Here is a 27998-nt window from a genome sequence, read left to right on the forward strand (position 1 = left end):
TCAGTAAATTTAAGAAAATTGGAATTGTATCAAGCATCTTCTCTGACCACAACACTATTAGACTAGATATCGATTACAAGGAAAAAAACTATAAGAAACACAAGCACATGGACATTAAACATGTTTCTAAATAACCAACAGGTTACTGAAGAAGTCAAAAGGGAAATAAAAAATTTTCTAGAAACAAATGACAATGACAACACAACAACTCAAAACTTCTAGGATGCAGCAAAGGCAGTACCCAGAGGGAAATTCATAGCAATACAATCCTACCTCAAGAAACAAGAAAAACATAGAATAGACAATCTAACTTTACACCTACAACAACTGGAAAAAGAAGAACAAAAACCAAAATTAGTAGAAGGAAAGAAATCATAAAGATCTGAGCAGAAATAAATGAAAAAGAAATGAAACAAACACTAGTAAAGATTAATAAAACTAAAAGCTGGTTCTTTGAGAAGATAAACAAAATTGACAAGCCTTTAGTCAGATTCATCAAGAAAAAAAGAAGAATCAAATCAGCAAAATTAGAAATGAAAAAGGAGAGGTTACAACAGACAATGCAGAAATATAAGAGATTATAAGAGCCTGTTATGAACAACTACATGGCAGTAAAATGGATAACCTGGAAGAAATGGACAGATTTTTAGAAAAGTTCAATCTTACAAGACTGAACCAGGAAGAAATAGTAATTATGAACAACCCAATTACAAGCACTGAAATTGAAACTGTGATCAAAAATCTGCCAAAAAACAAAAGCCCAGGACCAGATGGCTTCACAGGAGAATTCTGTCAAACATTTAAAGAGCTAATGCCTATCCTTCTAAAACTCTTTCAAAAAATTGCAGATGAAGGAACACTTCCAAATTCATTCTACAAGGCTACCATCACCCTCATACCAAAACCAGACAAAGACAACATGAAAAAAGAAAACTCCAGGCCAATATCACTGATGAACATAGATGCACAAATCCTCAACAAAATTTTAGCTAACAGAGTTCAGCAACACATCAAAAAACTCATACACCATGATCAAGTTGGGTTTATTCCAGGAATGCAAGGGTTCTTCAGTATATCCAAATTAATCAATATGATACACTATATTAACAATTGAAAGATAAAAATCATGATAATCTCAATAGATGCAGAAAAAGCCTTTGACAAAATTCAGCACTCATTTATGATTAAAACTCTTCAAAAAATGGGCATAGAAGAAATCTATCTCAACATAGTAAAGACCGTATATAATAAGCCTACAGCAAACATTATTCTCAATGGTGAAAAACTGAAAGCATTCCCCCTAAGATCAGGAACAAGACAAGGGTGTCCACTTTCACCACTATTATTCAACATAGTTCTGGAAGTCCTAGCTAAAGCAATCAGAGAAGAAAAAGAAATAAAAGGAATCCGATAGGAAAAGAAGTAAAGCTCTCACTGTTTGCAGATGACATGATACTGTATGTAGAAAACCCCAAAGATAGTATCAGGAAATTACTAGAGCTAATCAGTGAATTTAGCAAAGTTACAGGATATAAAATCAATACACAGAAATCACTTGCGTTTCTATATACTAACAATGAAAAATCAGAAAAAGAAATTAAGGACTCAATCCCATTCACCATTGCAACAAAAAGAATTAAATATCTAGGAATAAACTTACCTAAAAAGACAAAAGAACTATTTACTGAAAAGTATAAGACACTAATAAAAGAAGTCAAAGATTACATTAACAGATGGAGAGATATTCCATGTTTCTGGGTCAGAAGAATCAATATTGTGAAAATGACTATACTACCAAATGCAGTATACAGATTCAGTGTGATCCCTGTCAAATTACCAATGGCATTTTTCACAGAACTAGAACAAAAAATTTCACAGTTCATGTGGAAACACAAAAGATGCCAAATAGCCAAAGCAGTCTTGAGAAAGAAGAATGGGCTGGAGGAATCAACCTTCCTGACTTCAGATGATACTACAAAGTTACAGTCATCAAGACAGTATGGTATTGGCACTGAAACAGAAACATAGACCAGTGGAACAAGATAGAAAGCCCAGAAATAAACTCATGCACCTATGGGTACCTTATTTTTGACAAAGGAGGCAAGAATATACAATGGGGCAAAGACGGCTTCTTCAAAAAATGGTGCTGGGAAAACTGGACAGCTACATGTAAAATAATGAAATTAGAATACGTCCTAACACCACACACAAAGATAAACTCAAAATGGATTAAAGACCTAAATGTAAGACCAGAAACTATAAAATTATTAGAGGAAAACATAGGCAGGACACTCAATGACATAAATCAAAGCAATATCCTCTATGACCCACCTCCTAGAGTAATGGAAATAAAAACAAAAGTAAACAAATGGAACTTGGTTAAACTTAAAAACGTTTGCACAGCAACAGAAACTATAAGCAAGGTGAAAAGACAACCCTCAGAATGGGAGAAAATAATAGCAAATGAAACAACTGACAAAGGATTAATTTCCAAAATATACAAGCAGCTCATACAACTCAATGCTAGAAAAACAAACCCAATCAAAAAGTGGGATTAATTTCCAAAATATACAAGCAGCTCATACAACTCAATGCTAGAAAAACAAACCCAATCAAAAAGTGGGAAAAAGATCTAAATAGGTATTTCTCCAAAGAAGACATACAGATGGCTAATGAACACATGAAAAGATGCTCAACATTGCTCATTACTAGAGAAATGCAAGTAAAAACTAAAATGAGCTATCACCTCACACCGGTCAGAATGGCCCTCATCAAAAAATCTACAAACAATAAATGCTGAAGAGGGTGTGGACAAAAGGGAATGCTCTTGCACTGTTGGTGGGAATGTAAATTGATACAGCTGCTATGGAAGACAGTATGGAGATTCCTTAAAAACTAGGAATAAAACCACCATATGACCCAGCAATCCCACTCCTAGGCATATACCCTGAGGAAACTAAAATTGAAAAAGACACATGTATACCATTGTTCATTGCAGCACTATTTACAATAGCTAGAACATGGAAGCAACTTAGATGTCTATGGGCAGATGAATGGATAAAGAAGTTATGGTACATATCCACAATGGAATATTACTCAGCCATAAAAAGGAATGCATTTGAGTCAGTTCTGATGAGGTGGATGAACCTAGAACCTATTATATAGAGTGAAGTGAGTCAGAAAGAGAAAGATAAATATCGTATTCTAACACATATATACAGAATCTAGAAAAATGGTACTGAAGAATTTATTTACAGGGCAGCAGTGGAGAAACAGACATAGAGAATAGACTTATGGACGTGGGGAGAGGGGAGGAGGGGTCAGATGTATGGAAGGAGTAACATGGAAACTTACATTGCCATATGTAAAATAGATAGCCAACGGGAATTTTCTGTATGGCTCCAGAAACTCAAACAAGGGCTCTGTATCAATCTATAGGGGCAGGGGATGGGAGGGAGGTTCAGGAGAGAGGGGACATATGTATAACTATGGCTGATTCATGTTGAGGTTTAACAGAAAACAACAAAATTCTGTAAAGCAATTATCCTTCAATAAAGAAGTAACTTATAAAAAATAAAACAGCATAAATTTATTGTTTCATAATTCTGGAGGCTAAAAGTCCAAACTCAGTGTAATTGGGGCACAGTCAGGGTGTTGGCAGGGCCACCGTCCCTCTAGAGGGAGAGTCTGTTCCTTGCTCTCTTAGCATTTGGTGACTGCTTGTCACCTCATCACTCTAGTCTTTAAGGCCAATATTTAAAGGTTTTCTCTGCACAGTCTTCATTACCACCTTTCCCTTTCTCTCTGTGTGTCAAATCTCCCTCTGCCTCTTTCTTACAGAAACACTTTGATTATACTTAGGACCCACCTGGGCAGTTCAAGATAACCCTAATGTTTAACTTAATCACATCTGCAAAGACCCCTTTTCCAAATAAGATAACATATACAGGAATTAGGGATTAGGACCTGGTATCCTTGGGAGCTATTATCACCAGGTGTATTGTCTTTATTAGACCTTCATTTTTGTTCTGGAACTTGCTATCAAAGCAGACTGGACTGAGGCCTTTAGCACTCCAAATGCCATACTTATTTTCTTGCTATAACTGTCATTTTTAATTGTCTGTATCACAGTGTAAGATTTATTCCTTTCTATCAGTACAACAGAATAGATCTAAAAAGCATCAGATCATGAATTACTTATTTAAAATAGCAGTCAGGAAAATACCAAATTAGTGAAAATGAGTTGTGCTTTGACTCTCATAGAACTGATACATGACTCAAAATTTAGTGATAGCTTTTAGTTTTGGGCAGGCAGAAATTAATTATTGCTTTTGTAAAGCTTTCTTGGTCAGGTTGATAAATGATTAGGTCCATTGTTTTCTGTTCATTGTACCAACCACTGTTGGTTTTTCTAGTGGCCTATTAGAAATTACGTGTATTCTAGTCTGTACTTACATGTTACAGCTGCTAGATTAAGGGATTTCTCTAGGGCCTTACTCAATGCTTATGGCATACTGAGATTGAGATTTCACATGTAAGTATATCTTAAATGTGTGCTAGTGGTGTATTTGAGCATATTGCATGAAATAACATTGATTCATACCAGACTTGTTATATATACAGATCATCTTTACGTAGTGTAAGAAGGGTTTGCTAGAGATCTTAATATAGCCAACTCTATTTTGGCTTTGGTACATTATTTAATATCCTAACTTTAAAGATTGATTAAACTTCAGTGTGGGAATAACCTTTATGAGGATGATTTAATAAACATGGCCTAAAAAAGGTGAAACAATAAACCTTAGCTTCCTTTTCTTTAGTCATTATCTTAATTAGCTTAAATATTTAAATATTGATAGCTGATAGACTGGGACATAGGGAGTGAGGAAGAGAAATAGTTAGCCAAAAGAAAAATGGAAACTTGATTCTCTTTGCTCTAATAATCTTTGTCCCAGCATGCATGATGTTCACTAGTTCTTCTGGGCAACCAAATACCACAGTAGCTTTTGCTCTGCTAGTGAGGATCATCAGCAGTGTGAGGTTCAGCATGAAAACAAATGTAAGAAAGATTTACTAATGATTTAATTTGTATTCAAATGTTTTGTTGAGTTCTTTAAAGCTGTTTCCTACAAATTTAGCCTAAAACAACCATTTTTCAAGAAAAATTTGTGTTTGGGGATTTATAACTTTAAAATCTTCAGGGCTGAACCAGAAGGTGAGAAGTGTTTTATTTTAAAAAGTATAATTGTGTGATTTCAAAAGAAAAGCTAGCAGTGCATGGTGATATTTCCAGCCAAGCACATTTTATGAGGAGAGCTTCATACTCTGCAGTTTGCACTCTTCTCTGTCATGTCCTGCTCGTCTGCATGTACCTATTTCTGTTTGTGTTAGTCATCCTCTCTAGGTAAATTGTCCATGAGACCAGTGATTCCATCAGCAAATTATCCAGAAAATGCTGTCTTTGCACGTTGTGACAGGTCATGTCACCAGTGGATTTATAGCTACTCCAGTGCTCTAATTAACCTGGCAGTTGTCTCCTGTGCCCAACGCTGTAGTCTCGTTGCTTGGCATCTTAGTTTTCATCTTCTCATTACCATCTCTTAAATACAGCTCAGATTTAGTTTTTTGTTTTTTTTTTTGGTAACCTACCTGCCCGCAACCCTCACCACTCATCACTTGCCCTTATTTTTGATTGGCAGTATCATCCAGATAAACAGAGTGCAGATGCGCCAGCAGGATCAGTGGAAGAATGTATACAGAAGTTCATTGAAATTGATCAGGCATGGAAAATTCTAGGGAATGAAGAGACAAAAAAAGAGTATGACCTGCAGCGACATGGTAGGTACTCATGGTGAGGAGCCCAGCACACTGGCAACTCTGTGAAGTGCAGTGTGCAGCCACTCCTGGGGCGCGTGCTCCAGCATTTACACCAAGTTATTATTGCCTCCTTTCTCCTCCTCCCCGTCGTTGCTTCTAATTATGCCCTATTCTTAGTAGTGATTATTGTGTATCCATTGAGAAGTTAACGGAACTACTAGGATGTGGCTTCTTGTGAAGCTGTGAAAGCTACTTTTTATAACTAATGAAACATATTTAATTATACATTCCTAATGAATATGTTTTTTATGTTTAAAAACTTCCTTTTTATTAAATTTAATTATGTACTGATTAAAAATTTAATTGTAGTACTTTTAGGAGTTTCTACTGCATAAATGACAATCTAAAGGAGAATACAAAGGATAAGATCATAAAGCACTCTTGGCTGTCTCTGAGCTTATATTAGGCTAGGTTTTTATGATTATCTCCTGTATAAACGATACTCCTTATGAGATTGCTATAAATGATATTTTAGGAATGTACATTTCCTAAGCAATTTTAAAAGTCATTCCTTTTGTGCATTTTAGAAAATAGCTTCTTAAAACAGTGACAGGCTCTTGTGAGAAAGAAAGGGAGAAATGTAGGTCAGGTTTGTCACACATGGACTGCAGTTACGTGAAGTGATAGGCTGTCTTTCAGCCTGGCCTTGGGATAGGAGTCCCCCAGCCTTCTCTCCGAACCTTCAGTATGCACCCTACATGCTAATGGGAGGAGTCAGTAATCAGCCACGGCCTGTGGGGAAAACACTCAGCTGCACTCTGCCATAGTGCGCCAGGCTCAGCATTGACTCAGATGTGTTGATGAGAGCTCATGTCTCTGTACTTTATTTTACTGAATCTTCTCCCATGGTCTGTACTGCCACGCCATCAAAGTTAGCACAGAATGATCATAAGGCTCCTGTTACTAAGGTTATGAAAATTTGATTTGAGAAATAAGGCATTTCCTGAAACACAGCATTACAGGTTAAAGCCAACTATATATATACATACACACACACACACACACACACACACACACACGGGTTTTCCATATCTATTTTCAGAGGGAGTCTTTCTTATGGGCAGTGTGTGATGCCTTTGTGTAAAGAGTTCATGAGCAATTTGCTTACATACTAGACTATTAGTTCTTAATAGTGACTTTCATAATACTGATCATCTCTCAAGATGATTAGTATTTACTTTTTAAAAAATGTTAAGAAACTGACAAACATATCTTTGCAGTGAATCTGAATTAATTTTCAAATTTGCTTTGAATATTGGGTCCTCCTTCTATCTAATATATTTATGCACATCTTTCAAATGTTGTATTTCTTCTGTGAACGCTTGTACTTCTGGCAGAAGAAGGAATGTAGAAGTGGTTTCATTTGAGGGTGAATTCTATCCACAGATATACCTTTTTGACCTTGGTTCACATGAGTGTGTAGTGTGTGAGAAGTTAACTATGTTTCTGACGTGACCAGGTTCTGCTGGGGATGACAGTGTCTCATGATGCTTTGCACGTGTTTATCAGTCTTTATTCCGGGGTGCCGATGTGCTTAAGGTGAGGATGATCCCCAAAACTTTATTGTAAGGAGTATAGCGTATGTACTTGCTCTGTTGCTCTGCATGTTTGCTACTCCACAGCTTGGTACTGTTAAGAACCTATCTGTGAAACTGACTAGAAACCTACTGTCTACAGAGGAAGAGATAGGGAGAGATCAGAAATAAAAAAATATTTTCTTTTGCTCTAGGGCATAGGGTGGGGAAGACCAGAAATGGAGAGAAAAATGGAGCAGGGTTAAACATGAGCAGTAGAATTACATAAAGTAGGGTTTAAGAGATTTTGGAAGAACAAATAAGCAACATCCTCAAGTGTTTCTCCATTGCCTTTGAGAAGTCTTTGGAAATGTGGATTTCTTTTGAGCTTTGAGTCCTGAGTTTGGAGGTTTTAATGGAAGCAACGCTAGCCTACTGTATCACAGGACATTCTTGTAAATCATTGATAAAGTCACAGCAAAGTTCAGGCAAACCAAATATAGTGAGATTGAGCTTGATTCAGATAAATAGGCAGATCTTCTGAGAATTTATGTAATGTCTGTTTGCTTGTAGGTGTTTCAGGTGGGTGAGCTATGCTGTGACAGCAGAAATACACATTTCCATGAAATTTTAGTACCCCAGATCCAAGTACTAAATATTTCCTTTATTATCAAAGGCTCCTCATAGTGCAAATGCTTTGTTTCAGTTTTAAATTAAGATTGGTTTTGCTGTTTAGATAAGAAATAGAAGTTCTTATCCAAATATAACTTGCTGTTTTTAAGCCTTTCATACTAGAGCTGTTTTTAAAACTGCAAATAAACCTAGTTTTGTATTGTCATTTCTCTTCAATACCAACATTAATTTTTCCTTCTTGACCCATCTTCAACAAGTGGCTCCTCAAAAGAAGGAAATGAACTTGAACTTCTAACACTTAGGATTTAGATTGGTAGAAGGAAAACCTTTTGAGAGTGATAATTTGCTGAAGACCAGGATAAGTTACCAAGAGAGAAAGAATGTGTTATAACCAGGTCAAAGCACTCTTTTTTTCTGGGTCACCCCCTGGGGACATGGAAATAGCTTTGTTATCATGGGGACATGGAAATAGCTTTGTTATACAGGACTCTTTTTGCATGTAGTTCATTGTAGAACTTTCTTTTCATAGGGTGTGTTTTAAATATATTTGTTTCCTGCCCTCCACTAATGTATAGTATAAAATAAATTTGAGTTCTGTGTACTTGGGAAGGAGGCAGAGGTGTTTTATTGGCTGATATTGAATACTTTCTTGTATTTCACAGCTCAAAGTTGGCGCTCTTTTGTAAGGGAAGTCTCATATATTACCTGCAACCATTTATTTCTGTAAAAGATCATTTAAAGGGGCCCTTGGAATCCATATTTCTTTGCTTCACAAAAGAAATTATCAAAAGGAAAACTCTGGGAAGGATAACCTAAAGAAAATTACCTATATTTTTTCTCATATCATTTCCAGTTCTATACTCTTGGTTGACATTTTAGGGCAGTGTTGGGCAGGCTGAAGAAAAGCAGACCTAAAAAACAAATGAGTAATATTCAGTACCCAAATATTACACATTTTGAAAGCAGTGTTAGCTAGTGAATTTAATCAATTAATTTCAGTTGGACATATTTACCATTTCAGTTGGACATATTGTTTTTAAGTATGCTTCCAAAGACTGCTTTCCATGTTCCCTTGAAAGGCTTGTAGTTATTCAAGGTTAGTCTTTGTACTTCCAACAACCAGGTGAACACTTTGGAAAATCTCTTTTAGGATTTATAAAATGTTCACATGATAATACCTGTTGAACAGATTTTTGCACCTCTATAATTCTTGTGGGGAGTTTTCTTATATATTAAGCATATTTAAAAGCAGGTCAGAAGGGTGTCATAGGAAAAGAATAGGGATCGTGATTCAGTAGCTTTGTAGCGTGAATCACACACATTTCTGATGTCCTGGTGGCTCTCTAGAGTGACACAGCTTACGCTTAGGTGACTTCACTATGATCTGAAGAGGAACAGACCTTCATTCGGATGATGTCAGTCAAATTAAATTATGTTGTAAAAAAAAAAAAAAGCAGATTGTGTCTAGAATCCTTGGTGGTATATTATTTTACATTAAGATGCATCTTGGTTCTCTGTTAGTGAATTATTTTGGTGATGTAGAGCCTTCACACTACACAACTGGGCTCTGAAGGGGATTAAGCCAGACATTGTAAAGTTAGTGTCTTTACTTGAAGCTAATCAGCTATACTCTCCTCACCTAGGTAGAAAAAGATCATTTCTGGTGTTACACAATTCACTTCATCTGTTTATTAGGATAAATATTTGAGAATGGGAGATAAGCAGATAAATCTTGGACCAAATGAGGAACATACCTTAAAAACCCCACCATCGTCTATGCACCAGAGAACTGAATCAACATGGAATTTCTTAAATTTAAAATAAGAATGCTCCCTGAAAATGAAGTTAACACTAAAGACTGATTAACTCCTTAAGAAGGGAATTAATACTTTCAAATGTAGAAAATGTGAATTTGGGTTGTTTGGAATAATAACCTAAGGCCAGTAGATATTTGTGTAAATTATTTGCTAAAACTGACCCTTATAAAATACTTGTATTAGTCAGGTTCCACTTATGGTTATATCAGTATCTCCATTTGATTTTAGGAATGTGAAAATTGGCTATAAAAATGTGCTGCAGGTAAAACTTGAAGATAAGCATCAGCGGGCATATTTTTTTTTTTTTGGTGACTCTTTCTGGGAAAAGTCTAAGTATGTGAAGTGATGCAGAAAATCCATCTAGACAGTTAGGGACTGGCATTTCTTCAGAGAGAGAAGATAATATAGATAAAACTTTCTGTGAGGGTCCCCTTGCTTCATCTTATTTGTGACAAGAAGGCGACTGTTCACATTGTTACTTTTATTTGAATACAAATAACTGTTTTTGTAATTTCTCAGTGATCTTGAATAAAAATTTGGCTAGTTTCAAATAATGCTATAGAAACCTCTGGGCAAGACTATAGTTATACTCCTGTAATATGTCGACAATCAGAAGTTCTAATTTAATAACAGAGAAAATGTGGGGTTTTAGGAAGTTTGTTTCTCGTCTTTAACCTCTTTCCCAATTTCTACTCGAATAATTGACCCAACTGAAAACAATGGATTCAAAACCAAGGCTGGGCCCACCTTTCATATTGCTTGTTTTCAACCCTCAGACTTGAAATCTTTGCTTCGTGTTATACTCTGATTACTTCTAGTTTGCTCAGTATATAACCAATGAGTTAAAAATGAATGTTGGCATTTCTTCTTTAATGTGTGCTTTTTTTTTCCTCTAAGTGATCTTTTTATTCTCATAGCTACCACAGCAGTCCATGCCCAGATTATAACATACACTTAGGCTATTTCCACAGCTGCTAATTGGCTTTCTCCCATAGTCATTTTCATTTTGATTGATTGAGCTTTCTTTATTCTCACTCTTGTTTAAGAACATATATAACTATACCCGCTCCCTAACACAACCTATTCACCTGGAATTTAAATGGGACAGAAACTTTTAAGTTTGACCCTAGTTACTCTTTCCAACCTCATCGCTGATCACAAACCTGATGTGAATCTTCTCCCCATCCATTTAGAGATTCCCAAAGGCGTCTGCTTATGCTGTTTGTAGTTACTCATAACACCCTCCCCTACTGCTTCTTCACAGCATGTTCTTTGTTCAAGGTACGATTCTAGTCCTATCTCCGCTCACACCACCCCCCACCCCCAGGAAAGAAGCTTTCCGTGACTTTCTAATCTACTGTCATTATGTCTGACCTCATTTAATCCACAAATTATTTTGATTCCCCACCCCCATGGCTCCTATCTTTTAGTTCTGTTTGATGCTTTGGAAGGACTAAATAATTATTTGGACAATGTCTTTGATAATAATGGATCAATTTTAATGGTACTGATGGTAGTAAAGTACATAAAACTTCTTAATACTGTTACGAATCCAGACAAGGTCAAAAGTCGCTGCCATCCTACACTGTGGTACCTAAGGCTCCCCAGACTGTGCAACGGTTGAATCATTTTCCTACGCTCTGTTACAGACAGGTCGACACAAACATCGGGAGTTAATAATGAGTTAAAATAGCTGCCATTTGTTAAGCACTAGAACTGTGGCAGTTGTCTTTTAATCATTGCTTAACAAGCTTGTAAGGAACATATTAATATCTGTTTTCCAGGGAAGGAGTCTGAGGCTCAGAGTTATTTGACAAAGGGCCAATAACTAATAATTGATTGAGGGGAAACTCAAAGCCCTTCTCTTGACTTTAATCACTGTGCTGGGTTGCCAAGTCTTGAATAGGTGTGTACAACCTACTGTTTTAGTTCCAAATAATGAGGAATGAGGCAATTTAAGGGTCAGAGTGAGAGGCCAGGCTTCATTCTGCTGCCGTGTCCTGCCTTTCTGTAGTGAAACATGGAATTCAGTTTCCGGATTCATTTGGTACCTTTCCTTGCAGTAGGTGTACATTCAGTTTATGAAAGCTCAGTAGCTCAAGTCCATAATTAAGGCCCAAGTGTGTAGTTTTTCTTCAGTATCAAAAGCCTTGCAGTTGTGACTCTTTAATTTTATCTGAGAAAGAATTATAGAGCTTTATGATTTAATGAGCAGGTTTCAAGTTAAACGTTGCCTGATTCTGAGTCTCTTACCAAGACAGAGACTGTTCCAAGAACAGTGACTGTTAAGGGCAAGAAACAGATTTTCTTCAAGTTATTTACTATAACTTGAAAATGATTTTTAAGTGAAATTATGTGACAAAAGGTGAGTATTGTCATGGTTGATAGATTTATGATGTAATATTAAGAAAATACATTGGGAAAAGGACACCCTTAAGTGAAATTATTTTTAAGAAGGAGGTGATTGTTTAAAATTATTTGGTTTTAAAGCAGCCAGATACTGAGTTTAGACCTGAAGGAAAATACTGCTATTTGCATTTAACACACTTGATGGCATCTGTCAGTTTGAAATAAGCTTTTAAGTATTTTAAATGGCATAAAAATAAATACAGTAAACTAATTGCTAAATAAAGAGTGTTCTGGGGAGCGCTTGAGTAACACACAGCAGTCTCATACTTGAATAGTAGGGACACAGTTACATTTAGACTGGATCTTTTGGTCCATATTGGGTTGAGTGCTTGAATGAGATTTTTAGATATCTCATCCATAAAGTTAAATTCTTCTTGTTGGTAGCTTTTTGTTGCAGTCATTTATTTAATTTTATTTATTTATTTGAATTGTAGCTACAGTTAGAAAAGGTTTCCCGGGATTAGGAAGTGTAATTATTTAGGCAGCAAACAAAGAGCTGTTTTAGAAATTTTACCATCATTAGGAGGAAGTTTTAAAGGACTGGAATTCCATTGTCTTGTAAGAAGTAAGAAATATTTATTGATTCCCAAATGGAGCTGAAAAAAACCTTTCCTCTTTTAGAAAGTTGTGAATGACCCAGCGAGAGCTCTAGTAAGCTTTACTGAACCAAGCTGCTAATAGTTATTTAATGTTATTCTTCAGTGTGAAAGAATCTCCGTAGATTTTCCTTTTAATCTCTTTGAATTGCAGGCTCATAAACCTCTCTGATGAGTCCTGCCAGTGTTTTCTTAGATCCCACTGTTGAGACAATGGAGCCACAGAATTCTTTCACTTCTTGTTGTCAGACAAATCCAATAGAACACAAGGTCAGAAGGGCCTATACTTCTAAAGGTTGAAAGATTCTTTTTCAAGTAAGCACATAAATTATTTGACTTTATCATTACATTGGTAGGGAATCCCTATTTAATGATAGCACTCTGTTTTCTACATGTAAGTAAATCTGGCAGTTTTTCTTGTCGCCATATTTGCCTAAGCTTTGTCAGCACAGCACTGGGTTTGAACAGACCTTAATGTTCCTGTATACCTTAGAAAAAGCTGAACCCATTCACTTCAAAAGAATTTGGAATCACGTAGTGTCACTGGACTCAAGATGGAGTTCACCAAATGCCAGGCAATGTGTCTTCTTTCCAAAAGACTGTTTGTCATTTTGTTTTTTTAAGTTATTACCATGTTTCCAGATTCCAGATTAAAGTCTTGGATCTGTCTGTTTATTTAATTAAATCTCTTTCTAAGTCAGTTTCTGTTTTCTCAACATTTTTAGTAGTATCATATGAAGGAGAACTTTGAGATGGAGTTTACATTTTCAGATTCCTATTACAATATTTCATTGTAATGAGCAAAAACATTTATAATATGTAAAACTCAAAAGAAAACAAGCTTACATCTTTGGTAGATACAATGCATGATTAGTAGATAATAATCAAAGCTAATTACAGGGTTCCAGTGAGTTACTTTAAGGGCTAGGGAGGAATTAGGTTTTCTAATTATAACTACAGTGGTGGACAGGCAGAGATCATTGTTTAAAAAGGAAAAAAAAACATTGATTTGTTTGTGCTCCTTCATTGTAATCCTAGTGGGGGGGGGGGGGTACTGTTGCCCCATTCCCTGGACACCTGCCTCTTAACAAAAGATCGTGATCTCCTCCCTCCCACCCCTACCCCCACCCCCCTGCATTTAGATTCACCTTTTCCTTCTGTGTACCCCCTCTGCTCATTATACAGTTCTCCAGGGATCCAGTTTTCCTCTGACTTAATCATCCGCAACCTTTTTCAGAAGTTGTAGATTATGGTCCTTTCAAAGGATACACAGTTTCTTATGGAGCTCTTTACTTCTTTCCCCTAATTTTTCTCTCCTTATTTCTATTTTAAAATATAGACATTAGAGTTCTAACATACTACTTAAAAGTTTATTCAAGTATATCATCCTACTGAGAAATGCGCCAGTCCTAAGTATACAGTTTGATGAATTTTCAAAGTAAACACATCCATCTAATAAACCAGGACCCCCAGAAGGCCCTTGTGACTCCTTCCAACCACTGCTCACTTTCCCACGTCTAACATCACAGGATAGTTTTGCCTGTAAAATTTCACATGATATGGAAATCAAACAGTTGCAGGTACCCTCCACTTCACAAAAATTCACTTTATGCCATTTTTCTTTCATGAGAGTAAACCTTCATTTAATGGAAATAAAGAGGGTGTTCACTTTTACGAAAAAAGGTGAAAAATGAAAATAATGTTCAACATTTGCTTTTCTGTGAGCCCCTCATAGAGGTCGCATGCACCCTGAGCCCCGAGCGGCCGCAGGGGCACCACCAAACTCTGTTCCCCACCCACTTCGGGAACTGTTGTACCTTCAGCACCAAGCCACCATAGCTCTGAACTGGATCTGTGAGCATCTGTGCTTTATCTGGAATTATTTTGTGCATCCATTAGGAAGATGTGTCTTCAGGTAATTGCTTCCTTGCTTTTCCCACCTTGGCTTACAAAAGCTTTCATAGGAACACACTACTTTGATTGCAGGGGAAGCCTGTGTTTTCCCTTGTCTCAGATACTGATCTTTCAAACCAGAATCCCCACAAAACTTGGATTATGTGCACATAGTATTGAATAATCAGGTCGATATATAAATGTTTAGATGGCCATAGAACAGGAGAATGTTTTAAAGACTCCTTTTAATTCTGACCTTGGGTAAAGTGCTAACCATTTTTGTGTTTTATTTTCTTTCCCTTTACCATGAGATGTGGTCTAAACCGATATTTCAACTAAGTACTTAGCTAAAATTCCTGTGCAGAAAGAATTAAAAAAAATAATGAAAATGTAAAAGCCACTTTTTTTGAGTAGGTGGAATAATAGAAAGGGTTCCCACATGAAATAGTAACTACGTGATAATAACAGTGGCTTCCTTGTAGAGAAGCAGAACAATACAAACCTGACTTGCTCAACAGTTACATTTGCCACTTATGTCTCATTAATTATTTTTAAAATAAAATGGCATAATGAATAACTATGGATGGATTGTCTTTTTGTACAATTAATGTATTACAGATGTCCAAGATAGGTTCGATTAAGGTTTATTCATCTTGTCATCATCTCTGGTCTGATTTCCTCTGATTTCAGCATTACTTAACATATCTATCTATAAGATACCCTGGAATACAGGCAACTTGATTGTAAATTATTTATACCTGTCTTCTCCCTAACCAAGCCCTATTAAGTACCAGTTACAGCCATTCTTCAGTTCTAAAACAGTGTTTCATTTCTGCATTCAAGTAAATTTTCTTGGTCCTTCGAGTAAGAAATTGAAACATGATAAAATCCATGAGACTTATAGGCAAAAATTTTCTCTTTAATTTAGAATACTGAATAACCTGTGGCCAAGTAAACTTATACAGAATGTGGAAATTAAATTGGTTTCTTCAGAAATGACCTTGCATACTGATATACTTTGGATAGGCTATTAAGTGGACACACAAAGATGGAAGAACCACCCCTTGGTCACTTTGCAAAAGTCTTTATCTTTGAGTTTTAGGACACTTTAATAGAGTGTTGGTAGCCAGTAAACATGAAGTGATATAATATTTGACACACCTTAATAGAAAACCATGGTGAGTTCAAAATATTGTAAAATCTTTTCATCTATTTTAAAATTGTGTAACTCACCAATAAATTTTGAACAGGCAGTTATTAAATATAATTAAATTGCAGGCATTCACATAACGGAACAAAAGGAAGCATTCTCAGCAAGTGAACAAGCGACTAGTGAGACAGCTACAGAAAATTTCATTGGGGTGGAGGGGTGGACTTCAGTAGTGTCTTTTAAGCACTGACTTCTAGAAGAGCAGTACAAGCATACACGAAGTATAGCATGCCTTTAAAAACAAAGACAAGTTCTTCTCATCTGTAGTTGTTTTCTTTGTCCTAAAGTACACTTGTTTTAAGCAAGAGTGCATGCTTATACTACCTAGACCATTCCTACTAAATTCCTACTAAGGTGGAACCCCAGGTTTCTTTGGACTTTCCATCTGCAGGGAAAACTCTGGCCCAGAAAACAGCAGTGGAACATCAACACAGAAAGGTTGTGTTGCATGGTTACTGACATATTTTAAAATAATTTTACTTGTAAGTTACCCGTCACTGTCTTGTGAGCAAATAAAAATCAGATGACCAATAGCCACTTACATTTGATTAGAACCTTATTCTTTAAAAAACTTTTAGCCTGATCTCAGTTGATTGAAAGGCATAAAAAAATATGTCTGACGTAACAAAATTCCATAGACCACGTGGCTTAAACAACAGAAATTTGTTTCTCACAGTTCTGGAGGCAGAAAAGTCCAAGATTGAGGTTCCAGTTGATAAGGATCTTGGTCAGGTCTCTTTCTGGCTGGCAGAGGATCACTTTCTTGCTGTGTCTTCATACTTTCCTTTGTGCATGTGAGTGGAGAGAGACCTCTCTCTTCCTCCTCTTGTAAGGCCATCAGTTCTACCAGATTAGGACCTCAGTCTTCTGACCTCATTTCACCTTAATTATCTCCTAAAGGCCTTATTTCCAAATATGGTAATGTTGGAAGTTAGGGCTTCAACATAAGAATTTGGGGGATGGGACATAATTCAATCCAGAGCAACCCTCATAAAGAAGATGAGAGATAATCTGAAATACTTAAGGTCTGACAACTAGTAAAATATAATTAAGGTTCAAATAATTTTTACCTGGCTCCATATTGTCCTCCTTGGTCACACAGGTAGTTTATCTGAAAATTTTCCCCTACAAAATGCAGTTCATTAGTTGATTACAGAGTCATCAAAACAAACTTCATGGTTTTACTTATTGCATACTTATGAAAATTGGCATTTACAAGATGTTCTGGATTTTTTTTTTGTCAGCTGAAGTCAGGTAGCTTTAAAATTGGTATCAAAAGTAGTAAGCTAAATTTTAAAATTAGAATTGCAGTGACCAGGCTGGAGTTGCCTTCTTAGCATTCTTCATGGTTATAACTTAAATATCAAAAGAAAGTATCTCATTCTATATTTTACAGAAGATGATCTAAGAAATATGGGACCAGTAGATGCTCAAATATATCTTGAAGAAATGTCTTGGAATGAAGGTTGGAATTATTTTTTTCTCTTGATTACAGTCAGGAAAAATATTAGGAACTTTGTATGAAACAACTTCATAGGATGTTTAGAAATCTTAAAAAGAAATAACAGCTTGGCTTTTTACATATATGTGGGTGTTTTTGTTTGGAATATTTTTGTTTCATTCTAAACTTCAGTTATTGGTGTCCCCCTCTGTGACTCATTCATTCCCAGTTATTTTTCTGTCCTAATTAGATGTTAGGTACTTAAGGTTTCATATGGATTTCTTTTTTAAACTACTTTGATGTTTGGTTTACTCTCCATCTGTGTAAGAGGGAAAATAAAGTCAAAGAGGTAATTTCTTCCATCCTATGTTGACACTTGAGATGAATTTCTATTAGCGTATGTATAGAAGGGGAAAAAGTGGTAGCAGTGACAGATTTTATGTTATTGGGCTCCAAAATCACTGCAGATGGTGACTGCAGCCATGAAATTAAGACACTCGCTCTTTAGAAGGAAACTATGACAAACCTAGACAGTATATTAAAAAGCAAAGACTTCACTTTGCCGACAGAGGTCTGTATAGTCAAAGTTATGGTTTTCCCTGTAGTCATGTAGATGTCAGAGTTAAACCATTAAGAAGGCTGAGTGCCGAAAAATTGGTGCTTTTGAATTAGAAGACTCTTGAGAGTCCTTTGGACGGCAAGGAGATCAAACCAGTAAATTCTATAGGAAATCAACCCTTAATATTCATCGGAAGGACTGATATTGAAGCTCTAATACAGTGGCCACCTGATGTGAAGAGCCAGCTCATTGGAAAAGACCCTGATTCTGAGAAAGATTAAAGGCAAAGTAGAAGGGAGTGGCAGAGGAGGAGATGGTTAGAGAGCATCACCGACTCAGTGGACATGGATTTGAGCAAACTCCAAGAGATAGCAGAGGACAGAAGAACCTGGCATGCTGCAGTCTGTGAGCTTGCGAAGTCAGACACAACTTAGTGAATGAACAACACAAATGTTTATTTTTGTTTCTTTATATGGAATCATAAACTGTCAGAACAGGAATTTTGGAGCTTTATGTTTATCCTTCCTTTTTGATTGTGTCTTAGGTGGAAAAGAAAAATCTGTCACTCCTTTTTACCAACCACGAGTCATGTCTTTTTCTCCTTCCCCGTTAATAGAGTTTAAAAACTTAAATCTAACTTTTCATTCTCTGATTACTTCTGTGAATTGCTCTGGTGAAATTTTATTCAGTTCCCATTTTTAAAAGTGAAAGCCATGAATACCACACTTCCACGTTTCTCTGGACAAATGAAGAAATCTTACTGTATTCTAGAATTTTTGTGCATTTGTGTGTGCTCAGTCACTCGTCATGTCCAGCTCTTTGCAGCCCCATCGACTGTAGCACACCAGGCTCTTCTGTCCATGCAATTTTCCAGGCAAGAATACTGGAGTGGGTTGCCATTTCCTCCTAGAAAAGATATTCCTGACCCAGCAATCAAACCTTCATCTTCTGCATTGGCAGGTGGATTCTTTACCACTGAGCCACCTGGGAAGCCCCTCTAAAATATTTATATACTCTTAATCCTATAACTTTACTATTCACCCTGGAGTACAAATTCCTAGGAATCTATAAAAATTTATTAGTAACTGTGGATAAATAGAAGATAAACAGCCTGTCCTTTCCAAAACCAAGTTTACTGGGATATTTTTTAATGGCAAATTCTCAACTTAGTGCTCTTAGGAAGTTGAGTCTCAAGCTGTATTGACTTACAAGGGGAATCATGTTTTTGTTTATGAGCCACTCTGTGCCTCAGCTGCCAAATGTAAATCCTAAGTAGAGATTCTTACTTGCAGTGAATATTGGAAGACTTGAGGTTTTCCGTAACAGGGCTCCCAGGGTTTATGATAGTGTCATCAGAGTAAACAGGAAGAGCCGCTGGGCTGTGAAAATAAAATACACCAGTGATACTGGTTTCACTGCTGGTTTGTAAAAGGGACAGATTAGAAAATGTTATTTATCAGGGAGATCTACCCAGCTAAACAGTATTTTTTGAAGATACAGTATTACCAGTTTATCAATCTGTATGTGTTTAATCTCTTATTGAACAAATTAGTTCTTGTTGTATTTCATGTGACTAGTATGTTTTATTTACTAATAATTCCTGATACTATGAAAATAGGGAAAACTGTTTTTTTTTTAATTTTTACTTCAGTAAAATTTTAAAATATAATTAATTTTATTTTAAATTAAGGCTATGGATTAGTGTTGTTCAAGCATCTGTTCAGTCAGCAGATATGTGGGATTTTTAATAACAAATGAAAATACCAAGATGCTGAAGGACATGTACAACATTAAATCATCAAGAATTACCATAAATGTTGCTGTCTTTGGGATCCCCTAAAGTATAGTAAGACTTTCCTGGTGGCTCAGACGGTAAAGCATCTGCCTACAGTGCGGGAGACCCGGGTTCAGTCCCTGGGTCGGGAAGATCTCCTGGAGAAGCAAATAGTAACCCACTCCAGTCTTCTTGCCTGGAAAATCCCATGGACGGAGAAGCCTGGTAGGCTACAGGCCATGGGGTCGCAAAGACTCGGACATGACTGAGCGACTTCACTTTCACTGCACTTTCAAAGTATAGTACATTCCCTGGCAGTGAAGAACATAGAAGCATCCCAGCTACAGCCAGTGGAATCAGTTAGAAGCAGCTACAGTTAATCTTAAAAGCATAGACTGTTCTTAGATACTTATTTACATTAAGGTTTTTTTAAATCATTGTAAAGATAGAAATAATCCTTATCCTTATGAGAGAAAATCCTAGGCAAGAGCTGCATGAAGCCATTATTTTTGCAGGAATATTTAAAAACTGGTCATGTGAGTTTTGCAATTGAATTTGTGATTTTGAATTGTTATTTGCAATTACAAAGCGCAGTCTCGGCAGATGAAATTAAATAAAAAGTGTGATCAACTGAAGTAGTAAAAAATCAGTTGATGATGTGCCTTCATGGTTGTTTTCAGAATAACCTTGGAAGGTAAAGATCCAGAACAGGAGAAAAGTGGATGAAATCCTACATGATAATCATAGCCAAACTATTAACTTCTTGGTCCAAAGAACAGTAGGAAATGATGCATTTTATGATGCTTAAAATTGAGGCATACCTGAAGAACTTGAGAGAATGAAGTTAGCCATTGCCTTTACAGTAAGTGTGTTATATACAACTTGTATGTTTTATCTTCATTCAGTATATTTAAAATTATGATTTCTGTGAAGATAACACTTTGTTAAGTGATAGTAGAATAATTTAAGAAGAAAGTTAACAAGATGTAAGTTAACATTTGGAGTCATCTATGACAAAACTCCACAGTCGCCCATGGTGGCCTCTGCATCATTTACTAAGCACAAGTCACCTCACGGTGTTTCTCAGTGTTCATTGAGGTGCTGAAAAAACAAGAGGGAGATTTAAGAAAACCAATAATTAGAATATGCACATTTTTAGACAATTTAATTAAAAAAAAATACAATTCACTTTGGAATCATGTTCTATTACACAGTATGTTAGCTCAGATAGGGAGGGATGTTAGCATTTTAAAATTTAAGATTAAATTACTTTTCTTTATAGATTAAAAAAAAAACATTGTGGTGATAAATGAAAAGCAGCATTGTGAATTAATGTTTCCTTCCTTTCCTTCCCTAGTAGCTCAGCTGGTAAAGAATCCGCCTGTAATGAGATCCCAGTTCAATTCCTGGGTTGAGAAGATCCCCTGGAGAAGGGATAGGCTGTCCATGCCAGTATTCTTGGGCTTCCCTGGTGGCTCAGATGGTAAAGAGTCATCCTGCAATGCTGGAGACGTGGGTCCAATCCCTCGGTTGGGAAGATCCCCTGAGGAGGGCATCGCAACCCACTCCAGTATTCCTACCTAGAGAATCTCCATGGACAGAGGAACCTGGCGGGCTGCAGTCCATGGGATTGCAGAGTTGGACATGACTGAGCGATTAAGCACAGCCCAGCATAGAAAAGTCTTAGAAAATTATAAGCTGCTCTCCTCTTTAATGGGCTTCCCTGGTGGCTCAGTGGTAAAGAATCTGCCTGCAATCCAGGAGACCCAGGTTCGATCCATGGGTCAGGATCTTGCCTGAAGAATCCCATGGACAGAGAAGCCTGGCCGGCTATAGTCCATGGGGTTGCCGAGTCAGACCACAACTGAGTGACTAACATTTACTGATAAAAGAAACATGTAAAGTTGGCTTATTTAGTTGATTGTTTTCCCAAGACCAAACTTGGTTAGAGAATAAATACAAAGCAGCTGAATTTTTTTTCTTTTTCTTTTCATGGCATATGATGAGATCTAGATGTTAAAAAATGAAGTTATGGGATTGAATGAAGATTATTTGGTTCCAAATAGGAAGGCTGTATATTGTCACCCTGCTTATTTAATTACTTATATGCAAAGTACATCATGAGAAACGCTGGGCTGGAGGAAGCACAAACTGGAATCAAGATTTCCAGGAGAAATATCAATAACGTCAGATATGCAGATGACATCACCCTTATGGCAGAAAGTGAAGAACTAAAGAGCCTCTTGATGAAAGTGAAAGAGGAAAGTGAAAAAGTTGGCTTAAAGCTCAACATTCAGAAAACTAAGATCATGGCATCCAGTCCCATCACATCATGGCAAATAGATGGGAAAACAGTGGAAACAGTGGCTGACTTTATTTTTTTGGGCTCCAAAATCACTGCAAATGGTGATTGCAGCCATGAAACTAAAAGATGCTTACTCCTTGGAAGGAAAGTTATGACCAACCTAGACAGCATGTTAAAAAGCAGAGACATTACTTTGCCAGCAAAGGCCCTTCTGGTCAAGGCTATGGTTTTTCCAGTGGTCATGTATGGATGTGAGTTGGACTATAAAGAAAGCTGAGCACTGAAGAATTGATGCTTCTGAACTGTGGTGTTGGAGAAGACTCTTGGGAGTCCCTTGGACTGCAAGGAGATCCAACCAGTCCATCCTAAAGGAGATCAGTCCTGGGTGTTCATTGAAAGGACTAATGTTGAAGCTGAAACTCCAATACTTTGGCCACCTGATGTGAAGAGCTGACTCATTGGAAAAGACCCTGATGCTGGGAAAGATTGAGGGTGGGAGGAGAAGGGGACAACAGAGGATGAGATGGTTGGATGGTATCACTGACTCAGTGGACATGGTTTTGGGTAGACTCCAGGAATTGGTGATGGACAGGGAGGCCTGGCGTGCTGCAGTCCAATGGGGTCGCAAAGAGTCAGGCATGACTGAGCCGACTGAACTGAACTGAAGATATTTGATTATAAGAAGTATCTTTAGAGATTTAGTTCATTTATCCCTAATTTTTTCATGATGCTAATTAAATAATATGATCAGTAATTATTTTTCAGTGACAGTAAAATGAAATAACCAGTGGATCAGAGATTCTTTCTGGTAAAAGAAACAAGTATTTCAACTTACCAGGAAGATGACAGACTTATAAAATTATCACCATTAGTAGGCAAAATGTTGCCTCCTTTGGGCATCTCACTTCAGTGATTATCCTTTTGGTTCTTTCATCATTTGTAAACACCAAACAAACAGGCACACACACATAGCCCCCACAGAAAGAACACCATAGTGTATGTTTATATGTTAGGTTGCTACAAATGTAATTATAGTTTCAGGTCATGGACTTAAAATCATTATAACCAAGCTAAAATATGTCCTTATTAATCAAAACAGGAACCATTACAGTCAACACATTTTTTGCCAATGAGAAATGCTTGTTTATTCCCATAGCATAAAAATCCGTGCTTCAAAAAAAAAAAAAAATCCGTGCTTCAGGATTCAACGAACTCTTGGAAAGCATTTTCTGCATCCTGCTGGTTGTGGAAGCATTTTCCCTGCAAAAAGTTGTCGAGATCCTTGAAGAAGTGGTAGTTGGTTGACAAGAGGTCAGGTGAATAGGGTGGATGAGGCATAACTTCATAGCCCAATTCATCCAACTTCTGAAAGGCTGGATGTGTGATGGTGCCGTCAGGTGGTGGTGTGGAGAAGAATTGGGCCCATTCTTTTGACCAATGCTGGCTGCAATTGCTGCAGTTTTCAGTGCATCTCGATTTGCTGAGCATACCTCTCAGATGTAATGGTTTTGCTGGGATTCAGAAAGCTGCAATCAGACTGGCAGCAGACCACCAAACAGTGACAAAGGACTTTTTTTTTTCTTTGGTGCAAGTTTGGCTTTGGGAAGTGCTTTGGAGCTTCTTCTTGGTCCAGCCACTGAGCTGGTCATCACTGGTTGTTGTACAAAATCCACTATTCATCTCACATCACAGTCCGATCAAGAAATGGTTCATTGTTGTGTAGAATAAAAGATGACACTTCAAAACGATTTTTTCATATGCCATGAGGCATCCACTTTTCAAGCTTTTTCACCTTTCCAGTTTGCTTCAAATGCTGAATGACTGTAGAATGGTCAACGTTGAGTTCTTCAGCAACTTCTCCTGTAGTTGTAAGAGGATCAATTTGGATGATGGCTCTCAGTTGGTAATTGTCAGCTTCCGATGGCCAGTCACTACGCTCATCTTCAAGGCGCTCATCTCCTTTGCAAAACGTCTTGAACCACCACTGCACTGTACATTTGTTAGCACTTCCTGGGCCAAATGCGTTGTTGACGTTGTGAATTGTCTCCACTGCTTTACGACTCATTTTGAACTCAGATTTGCTTCTTGTCTAACATCATTTCCCTAGTCCAAAATAAATATAAAATAGCAAGTAATTATTCATTAGCAAAAAAACATAAAAGTGAGAAGTGTGCATTAAAATGATGACCACATTTAGAATGTATTCCAATATCAACCTTGCACCAACCTAATATTTTAATCAGAATTCTTGAAATAGTGTGATACCAGAAGAGACAGCAATCTGCTGAATTCAGCAGTTTTTTCTGAAATGATATACTGCAGGCAAAGGGATGCTCCTTGACAATAAGACAAGTAGTACTATTTCTTTTTCCTTCACAGTAATATTTTAGACAAACACTGTTAAGAAGAATATAAAATTTCTATGAATCTTAAAGAAACTTAAGACTTCAAATAAATTTCATTGATCACTTTTGAGCATCTCCTCTCCCCCATGAGATTTTTGGCCTAGCGTTTCATAGTTTCCATCCTTCTCCTCCACAGATAATGATCTTTTTTTTTTTTTTTTTTTTTGATAATGATCTTTTAGTAACTAATTTTTAGAAGCACTGCCCCTATACAAGATATTTTTCCAGGTTTTCATTTAAATATATTTTATATTGACAGATCTTTTATTTTGCATTTTTTGTGGAATAGTTGCACTTTTTAAAAAGATTGTTAATTTACATGTATTTACATGTAAGTGTCTTTTACTTTCTTTGCAGATGATCATTCCTTTTCTCTGAGCTGTCGATGTGGTGGAAAATACAGTGTTTCAAAGGATGAAGCAGAAGAAGTTACACTGATTTCTTGTGATACATGTTCACTAATTATCGAACTCCTTCATTATCGCTGAGATTGTTCACTAAGTGGAATTCTTTAGTGTATTCAGACACATGGAGGAGAGGCCACTCCACCCTTGTCCATTCAAGCAAATGTATAAAGCTGAATTAAAAAAAAAAGGATTTCTTTTTTTTGTCAGCTCTGTTTTTACAGAGAAAAGATAAGACTGTCAAGCAGAGGCCACCTGGATTAAGAGAAAATTAATTTCATGATTCATATGTGTTTATAGATTGCAAGAAAGGGGTCTTGAATTTAAATTTATATTAAATAAATTCCCACCTGAAAACTTTATTATTGGTTCATTTTCCTGTTGGTACAAAGTAAAAATTTTCCTTTCTTTGTGTATGTCTCTTTTAATGGGTCATAGAATCATCATATTCTCTTCTAGTTGCTATGTTTTTGAAGTAACGTGATATATCTAGCTGCTAAAGTAATACGCCTTTTATTCAACGCTCTCAAATCTCAGGTCATTAGAATTAAGTTAGAATCCTTGTGAATAACATGTAAGCCTAGCTTCCCCATGATGAAAGCTGAATATGGATATTCATTAGGTTATTTCAAAGTTAATAAAGGGAAATGGCAACTGTAGAAAGAAGGATAGCCCTGGAGTCAGAAAACGTGACTGTTGTGTTGCTGGTGTGATGAAATGGACTTTTTAAATGTGTTGATATTGATTACAGCTAACTATAAAGACTTTGATTTTCTGTATATTTACTATTCTATGTACAGAGTAAGTCAGAACTCATTTAAAAAAATTTTTAAGAAATCTTTTATGGGATCACTGAAACTTTGTTCCTTAATTTCAAATGACTGAGCCAAGCATGTGACTTAGCAGCTTTTTATTAGGTTAAACTCTTGGTATTTATTATTGGTTTGAACTTAATAAGACTAGTTACTACTCGACCTTGTAAATGTAGCTAAAGTATGAGGCATACTCAAGAGGAGTAAATTATTTTCATTATACCTATACAACCAAAAATTTGAAAGTGAGGTTGTTCTAGGTTTTCCCTAAAAATACTTTCATATCTAAATTTAGATGACTTATTTTGGATTATATTTTTATCCATATATTTTGAACAATATAGCTTCCAGAGTGTGTGGTGCTTATTCTTTATTTTTAACAATTAAAAATAACAAATTGAATAACAAATAGTTTATTAGTAAGTACATGGTTTTAGTGACAGTAAACTCATTTGAACAAAGACAATAATCAAATGAAAAGAATAAATGTTTGCTACTCATCAGAGAATCTGTGACCATTAGGGCTGTCACGTAGAAATCCAAAATCATTCAGAGGCCAAATCTGTAAAGTCAAATGTGATTGAAGACAATTAGTAAAGCAATGTTATAGCATCATCATATTTCCCTTGTCATCCCTTTCTCCTTATTCTACAATCAAGAACAAATTTCCCACATCAAAATAACACTGTAGAAAGTAAACCTGTATTTGTGTACATATTTAAAACCTAAAATGTGGAACATTCAAACATTATATAAGAAATAATATGTTTGTGTGTATTTTCTTTCACTACTGTCAAAATTAACTGTAAGCCTAAGTACTTGAGTATAACATCTGCTTAAGTGTAAAAAATCCTGTAAATTATCCAACAGCACCAAGTACTCATGTCTGTTTTTCTCCCTGTGACAAAATGGAAAGGCCAACAATAACAATAATCTCTACTCTGACTCAGTGACTTACTACAGCAAGGCACATGACTCTTACTAACAACTGGGACATCCCTGCATCCCAGCTAGCCGGACTCTAGACTGCTCTTCTGCAAATGCATATTAATACGTGCCCTGGGCATGAATATGGTTGGAAAAGTTGTATGAGAGAAAATTAAATTTTGGAAAGTTAAAAGCTTCTTATGCTACCACTAAAGTAATTTGAACTTTGTTATTCAAACAAAAATATCCTCAGTTACCTGTCATAATGGGGGAGTGGTAATGTTTATTATAGCTATGAAGGTTAACATGTTCCTAAGGTGTAGTCATTGTAACAGCCTAAAGATTTCAAAGATCATTTGAAAGAAATTGGGTTTTTTTGTTTGTTTTTTTCCCCAGCTCAGAAAAGCAAGCCTGCATTTTAAGCAGAAAACAGTAGTACCTTAAGGAAGATTCGTCCTCTTATTAGTCCATATGGAACAGGTCCATAGTACCTGGAATCTGTAGAATTCTGTAGATTATCACCTTCTAACCAAACATGACCCTTTGGCACCTAGAATTAGAGAAGAAAGCACCCCGTTTCAAAACAAATATGGATGCTATGAATTAAAAAATTATGTCTTTTGGAGGTAGCAAGGAACAAAGTTCTTTTGTAAAATATAGTCAGACCCTATGGTTTGCACTTTTGCTATTATCTCTGGCAAAATAAATTTTACTAAATATTAGTAAGTAGTATTAATATTTCAACTTTTAAAAAGACCTATCTCTTTTGCCACATGGTTCCCAAACATTAATTTGTTATACAAACCCCAAACTGAGGTTATGAGAGATCAAAACAGTGTGACAGGGTCATTAATTTAACAGACTTCAAAAGAGGTCATTAGGATGCTGGCTGAAAATGTGCCCCCCGTCTCAGTAACAGCATAAGCAGGGCAGCCACTCACTCAGCAACATCCTGGGGCCAAGACCAAGGCCAGACCTATTAGAATGTTCATGATGAACTAAGTGGTAATTGATTGTGACATCAATTACAAATAATCTCATCATTTTATTGGAGTGGGCTTGTCAGAATTCTAATTAAGATCCTTGTTCTGCCTTTGTACAGGCCATATCTTCAATGTTTTATATACTTCAATAATGACCATCAAGAACTAGAAAGACCTATTATAAAATCATCAGTTGTGAAATTAATGATGGTGACCCTCTACTAAATGAAAAGATCTTATATATGGCCTGTGTATTAACTGGTAAATAATATAAATTTAAATTTTTACTCAATGACAATCATAAGCATATTTAGAACATGTTACTGTAAAAAAATGTGCTCTGTGATATGAGACAAATGCCTACTAATGTCTGCTCCATAGAAACTTTAAAAATTACTCTCCAGCAATTCTGTTTTTAAAATTGTATTTTAAAGTTTCT

The 27998-nt window shown here is 36.3% G+C and overlaps 2 protein-coding genes across 9 annotated transcripts in view; one reads left to right on the plus strand and one right to left on the minus strand.

Annotated features, from left to right (window-relative positions):
- Window positions 1–25199, plus strand: part of DNAJC24 (DnaJ heat shock protein family (Hsp40) member C24) — a 71430-nt gene extending 46231 nt beyond the window's left edge. For 2 of the 4 annotated variants that reach the window (XM_061151225.1, XM_061151233.1), the window contains exons 3-6: window positions 5700–5838; window positions 17346–17414; window positions 21081–21206; window positions 24791–25199. In XM_061151225.1, coding sequence (XP_061007208.1) covers window positions 5700–5838; window positions 17346–17414; window positions 21081–21206; window positions 24791–24921 — 465 coding nt within the window. In that variant the 3' untranslated portion in view covers window positions 24922–25199. The remainder of the gene's footprint in view (window positions 1–5699; window positions 5839–17345; window positions 17415–21080; window positions 21207–24790) is intronic. The other 2 variants (XM_061151243.1, XM_061151251.1) reach the window with 2 other exon arrangements.
- Window positions 25200–26046: 847 nt separating this feature from the next.
- IMMP1L (inner mitochondrial membrane peptidase subunit 1) overlaps window positions 26047–27998 on the minus strand; it is a 71388-nt gene continuing 69436 nt past the window's right edge. For all 5 annotated transcript variants that reach the window (XM_061151276.1, XM_061151292.1, XM_061151284.1 and 2 more), the window contains 2 exons: window positions 27016–27126; window positions 26047–26211 (listed from right to left, as the gene is read on the minus strand). In XM_061151276.1, the coding sequence (XP_061007259.1) occupies window positions 26143–26211; window positions 27016–27126 (180 nt within the window). In that variant the 3' untranslated portion in view covers window positions 26047–26142. The remainder of the gene's footprint in view (window positions 26212–27015; window positions 27127–27998) is intronic.

This window comes from Dama dama, chromosome 1, assembly GCF_033118175.1.
Source record: "Dama dama isolate Ldn47 chromosome 1, ASM3311817v1, whole genome shotgun sequence".
Taxonomy (NCBI): domain Eukaryota; kingdom Metazoa; phylum Chordata; class Mammalia; order Artiodactyla; family Cervidae; genus Dama; species Dama dama.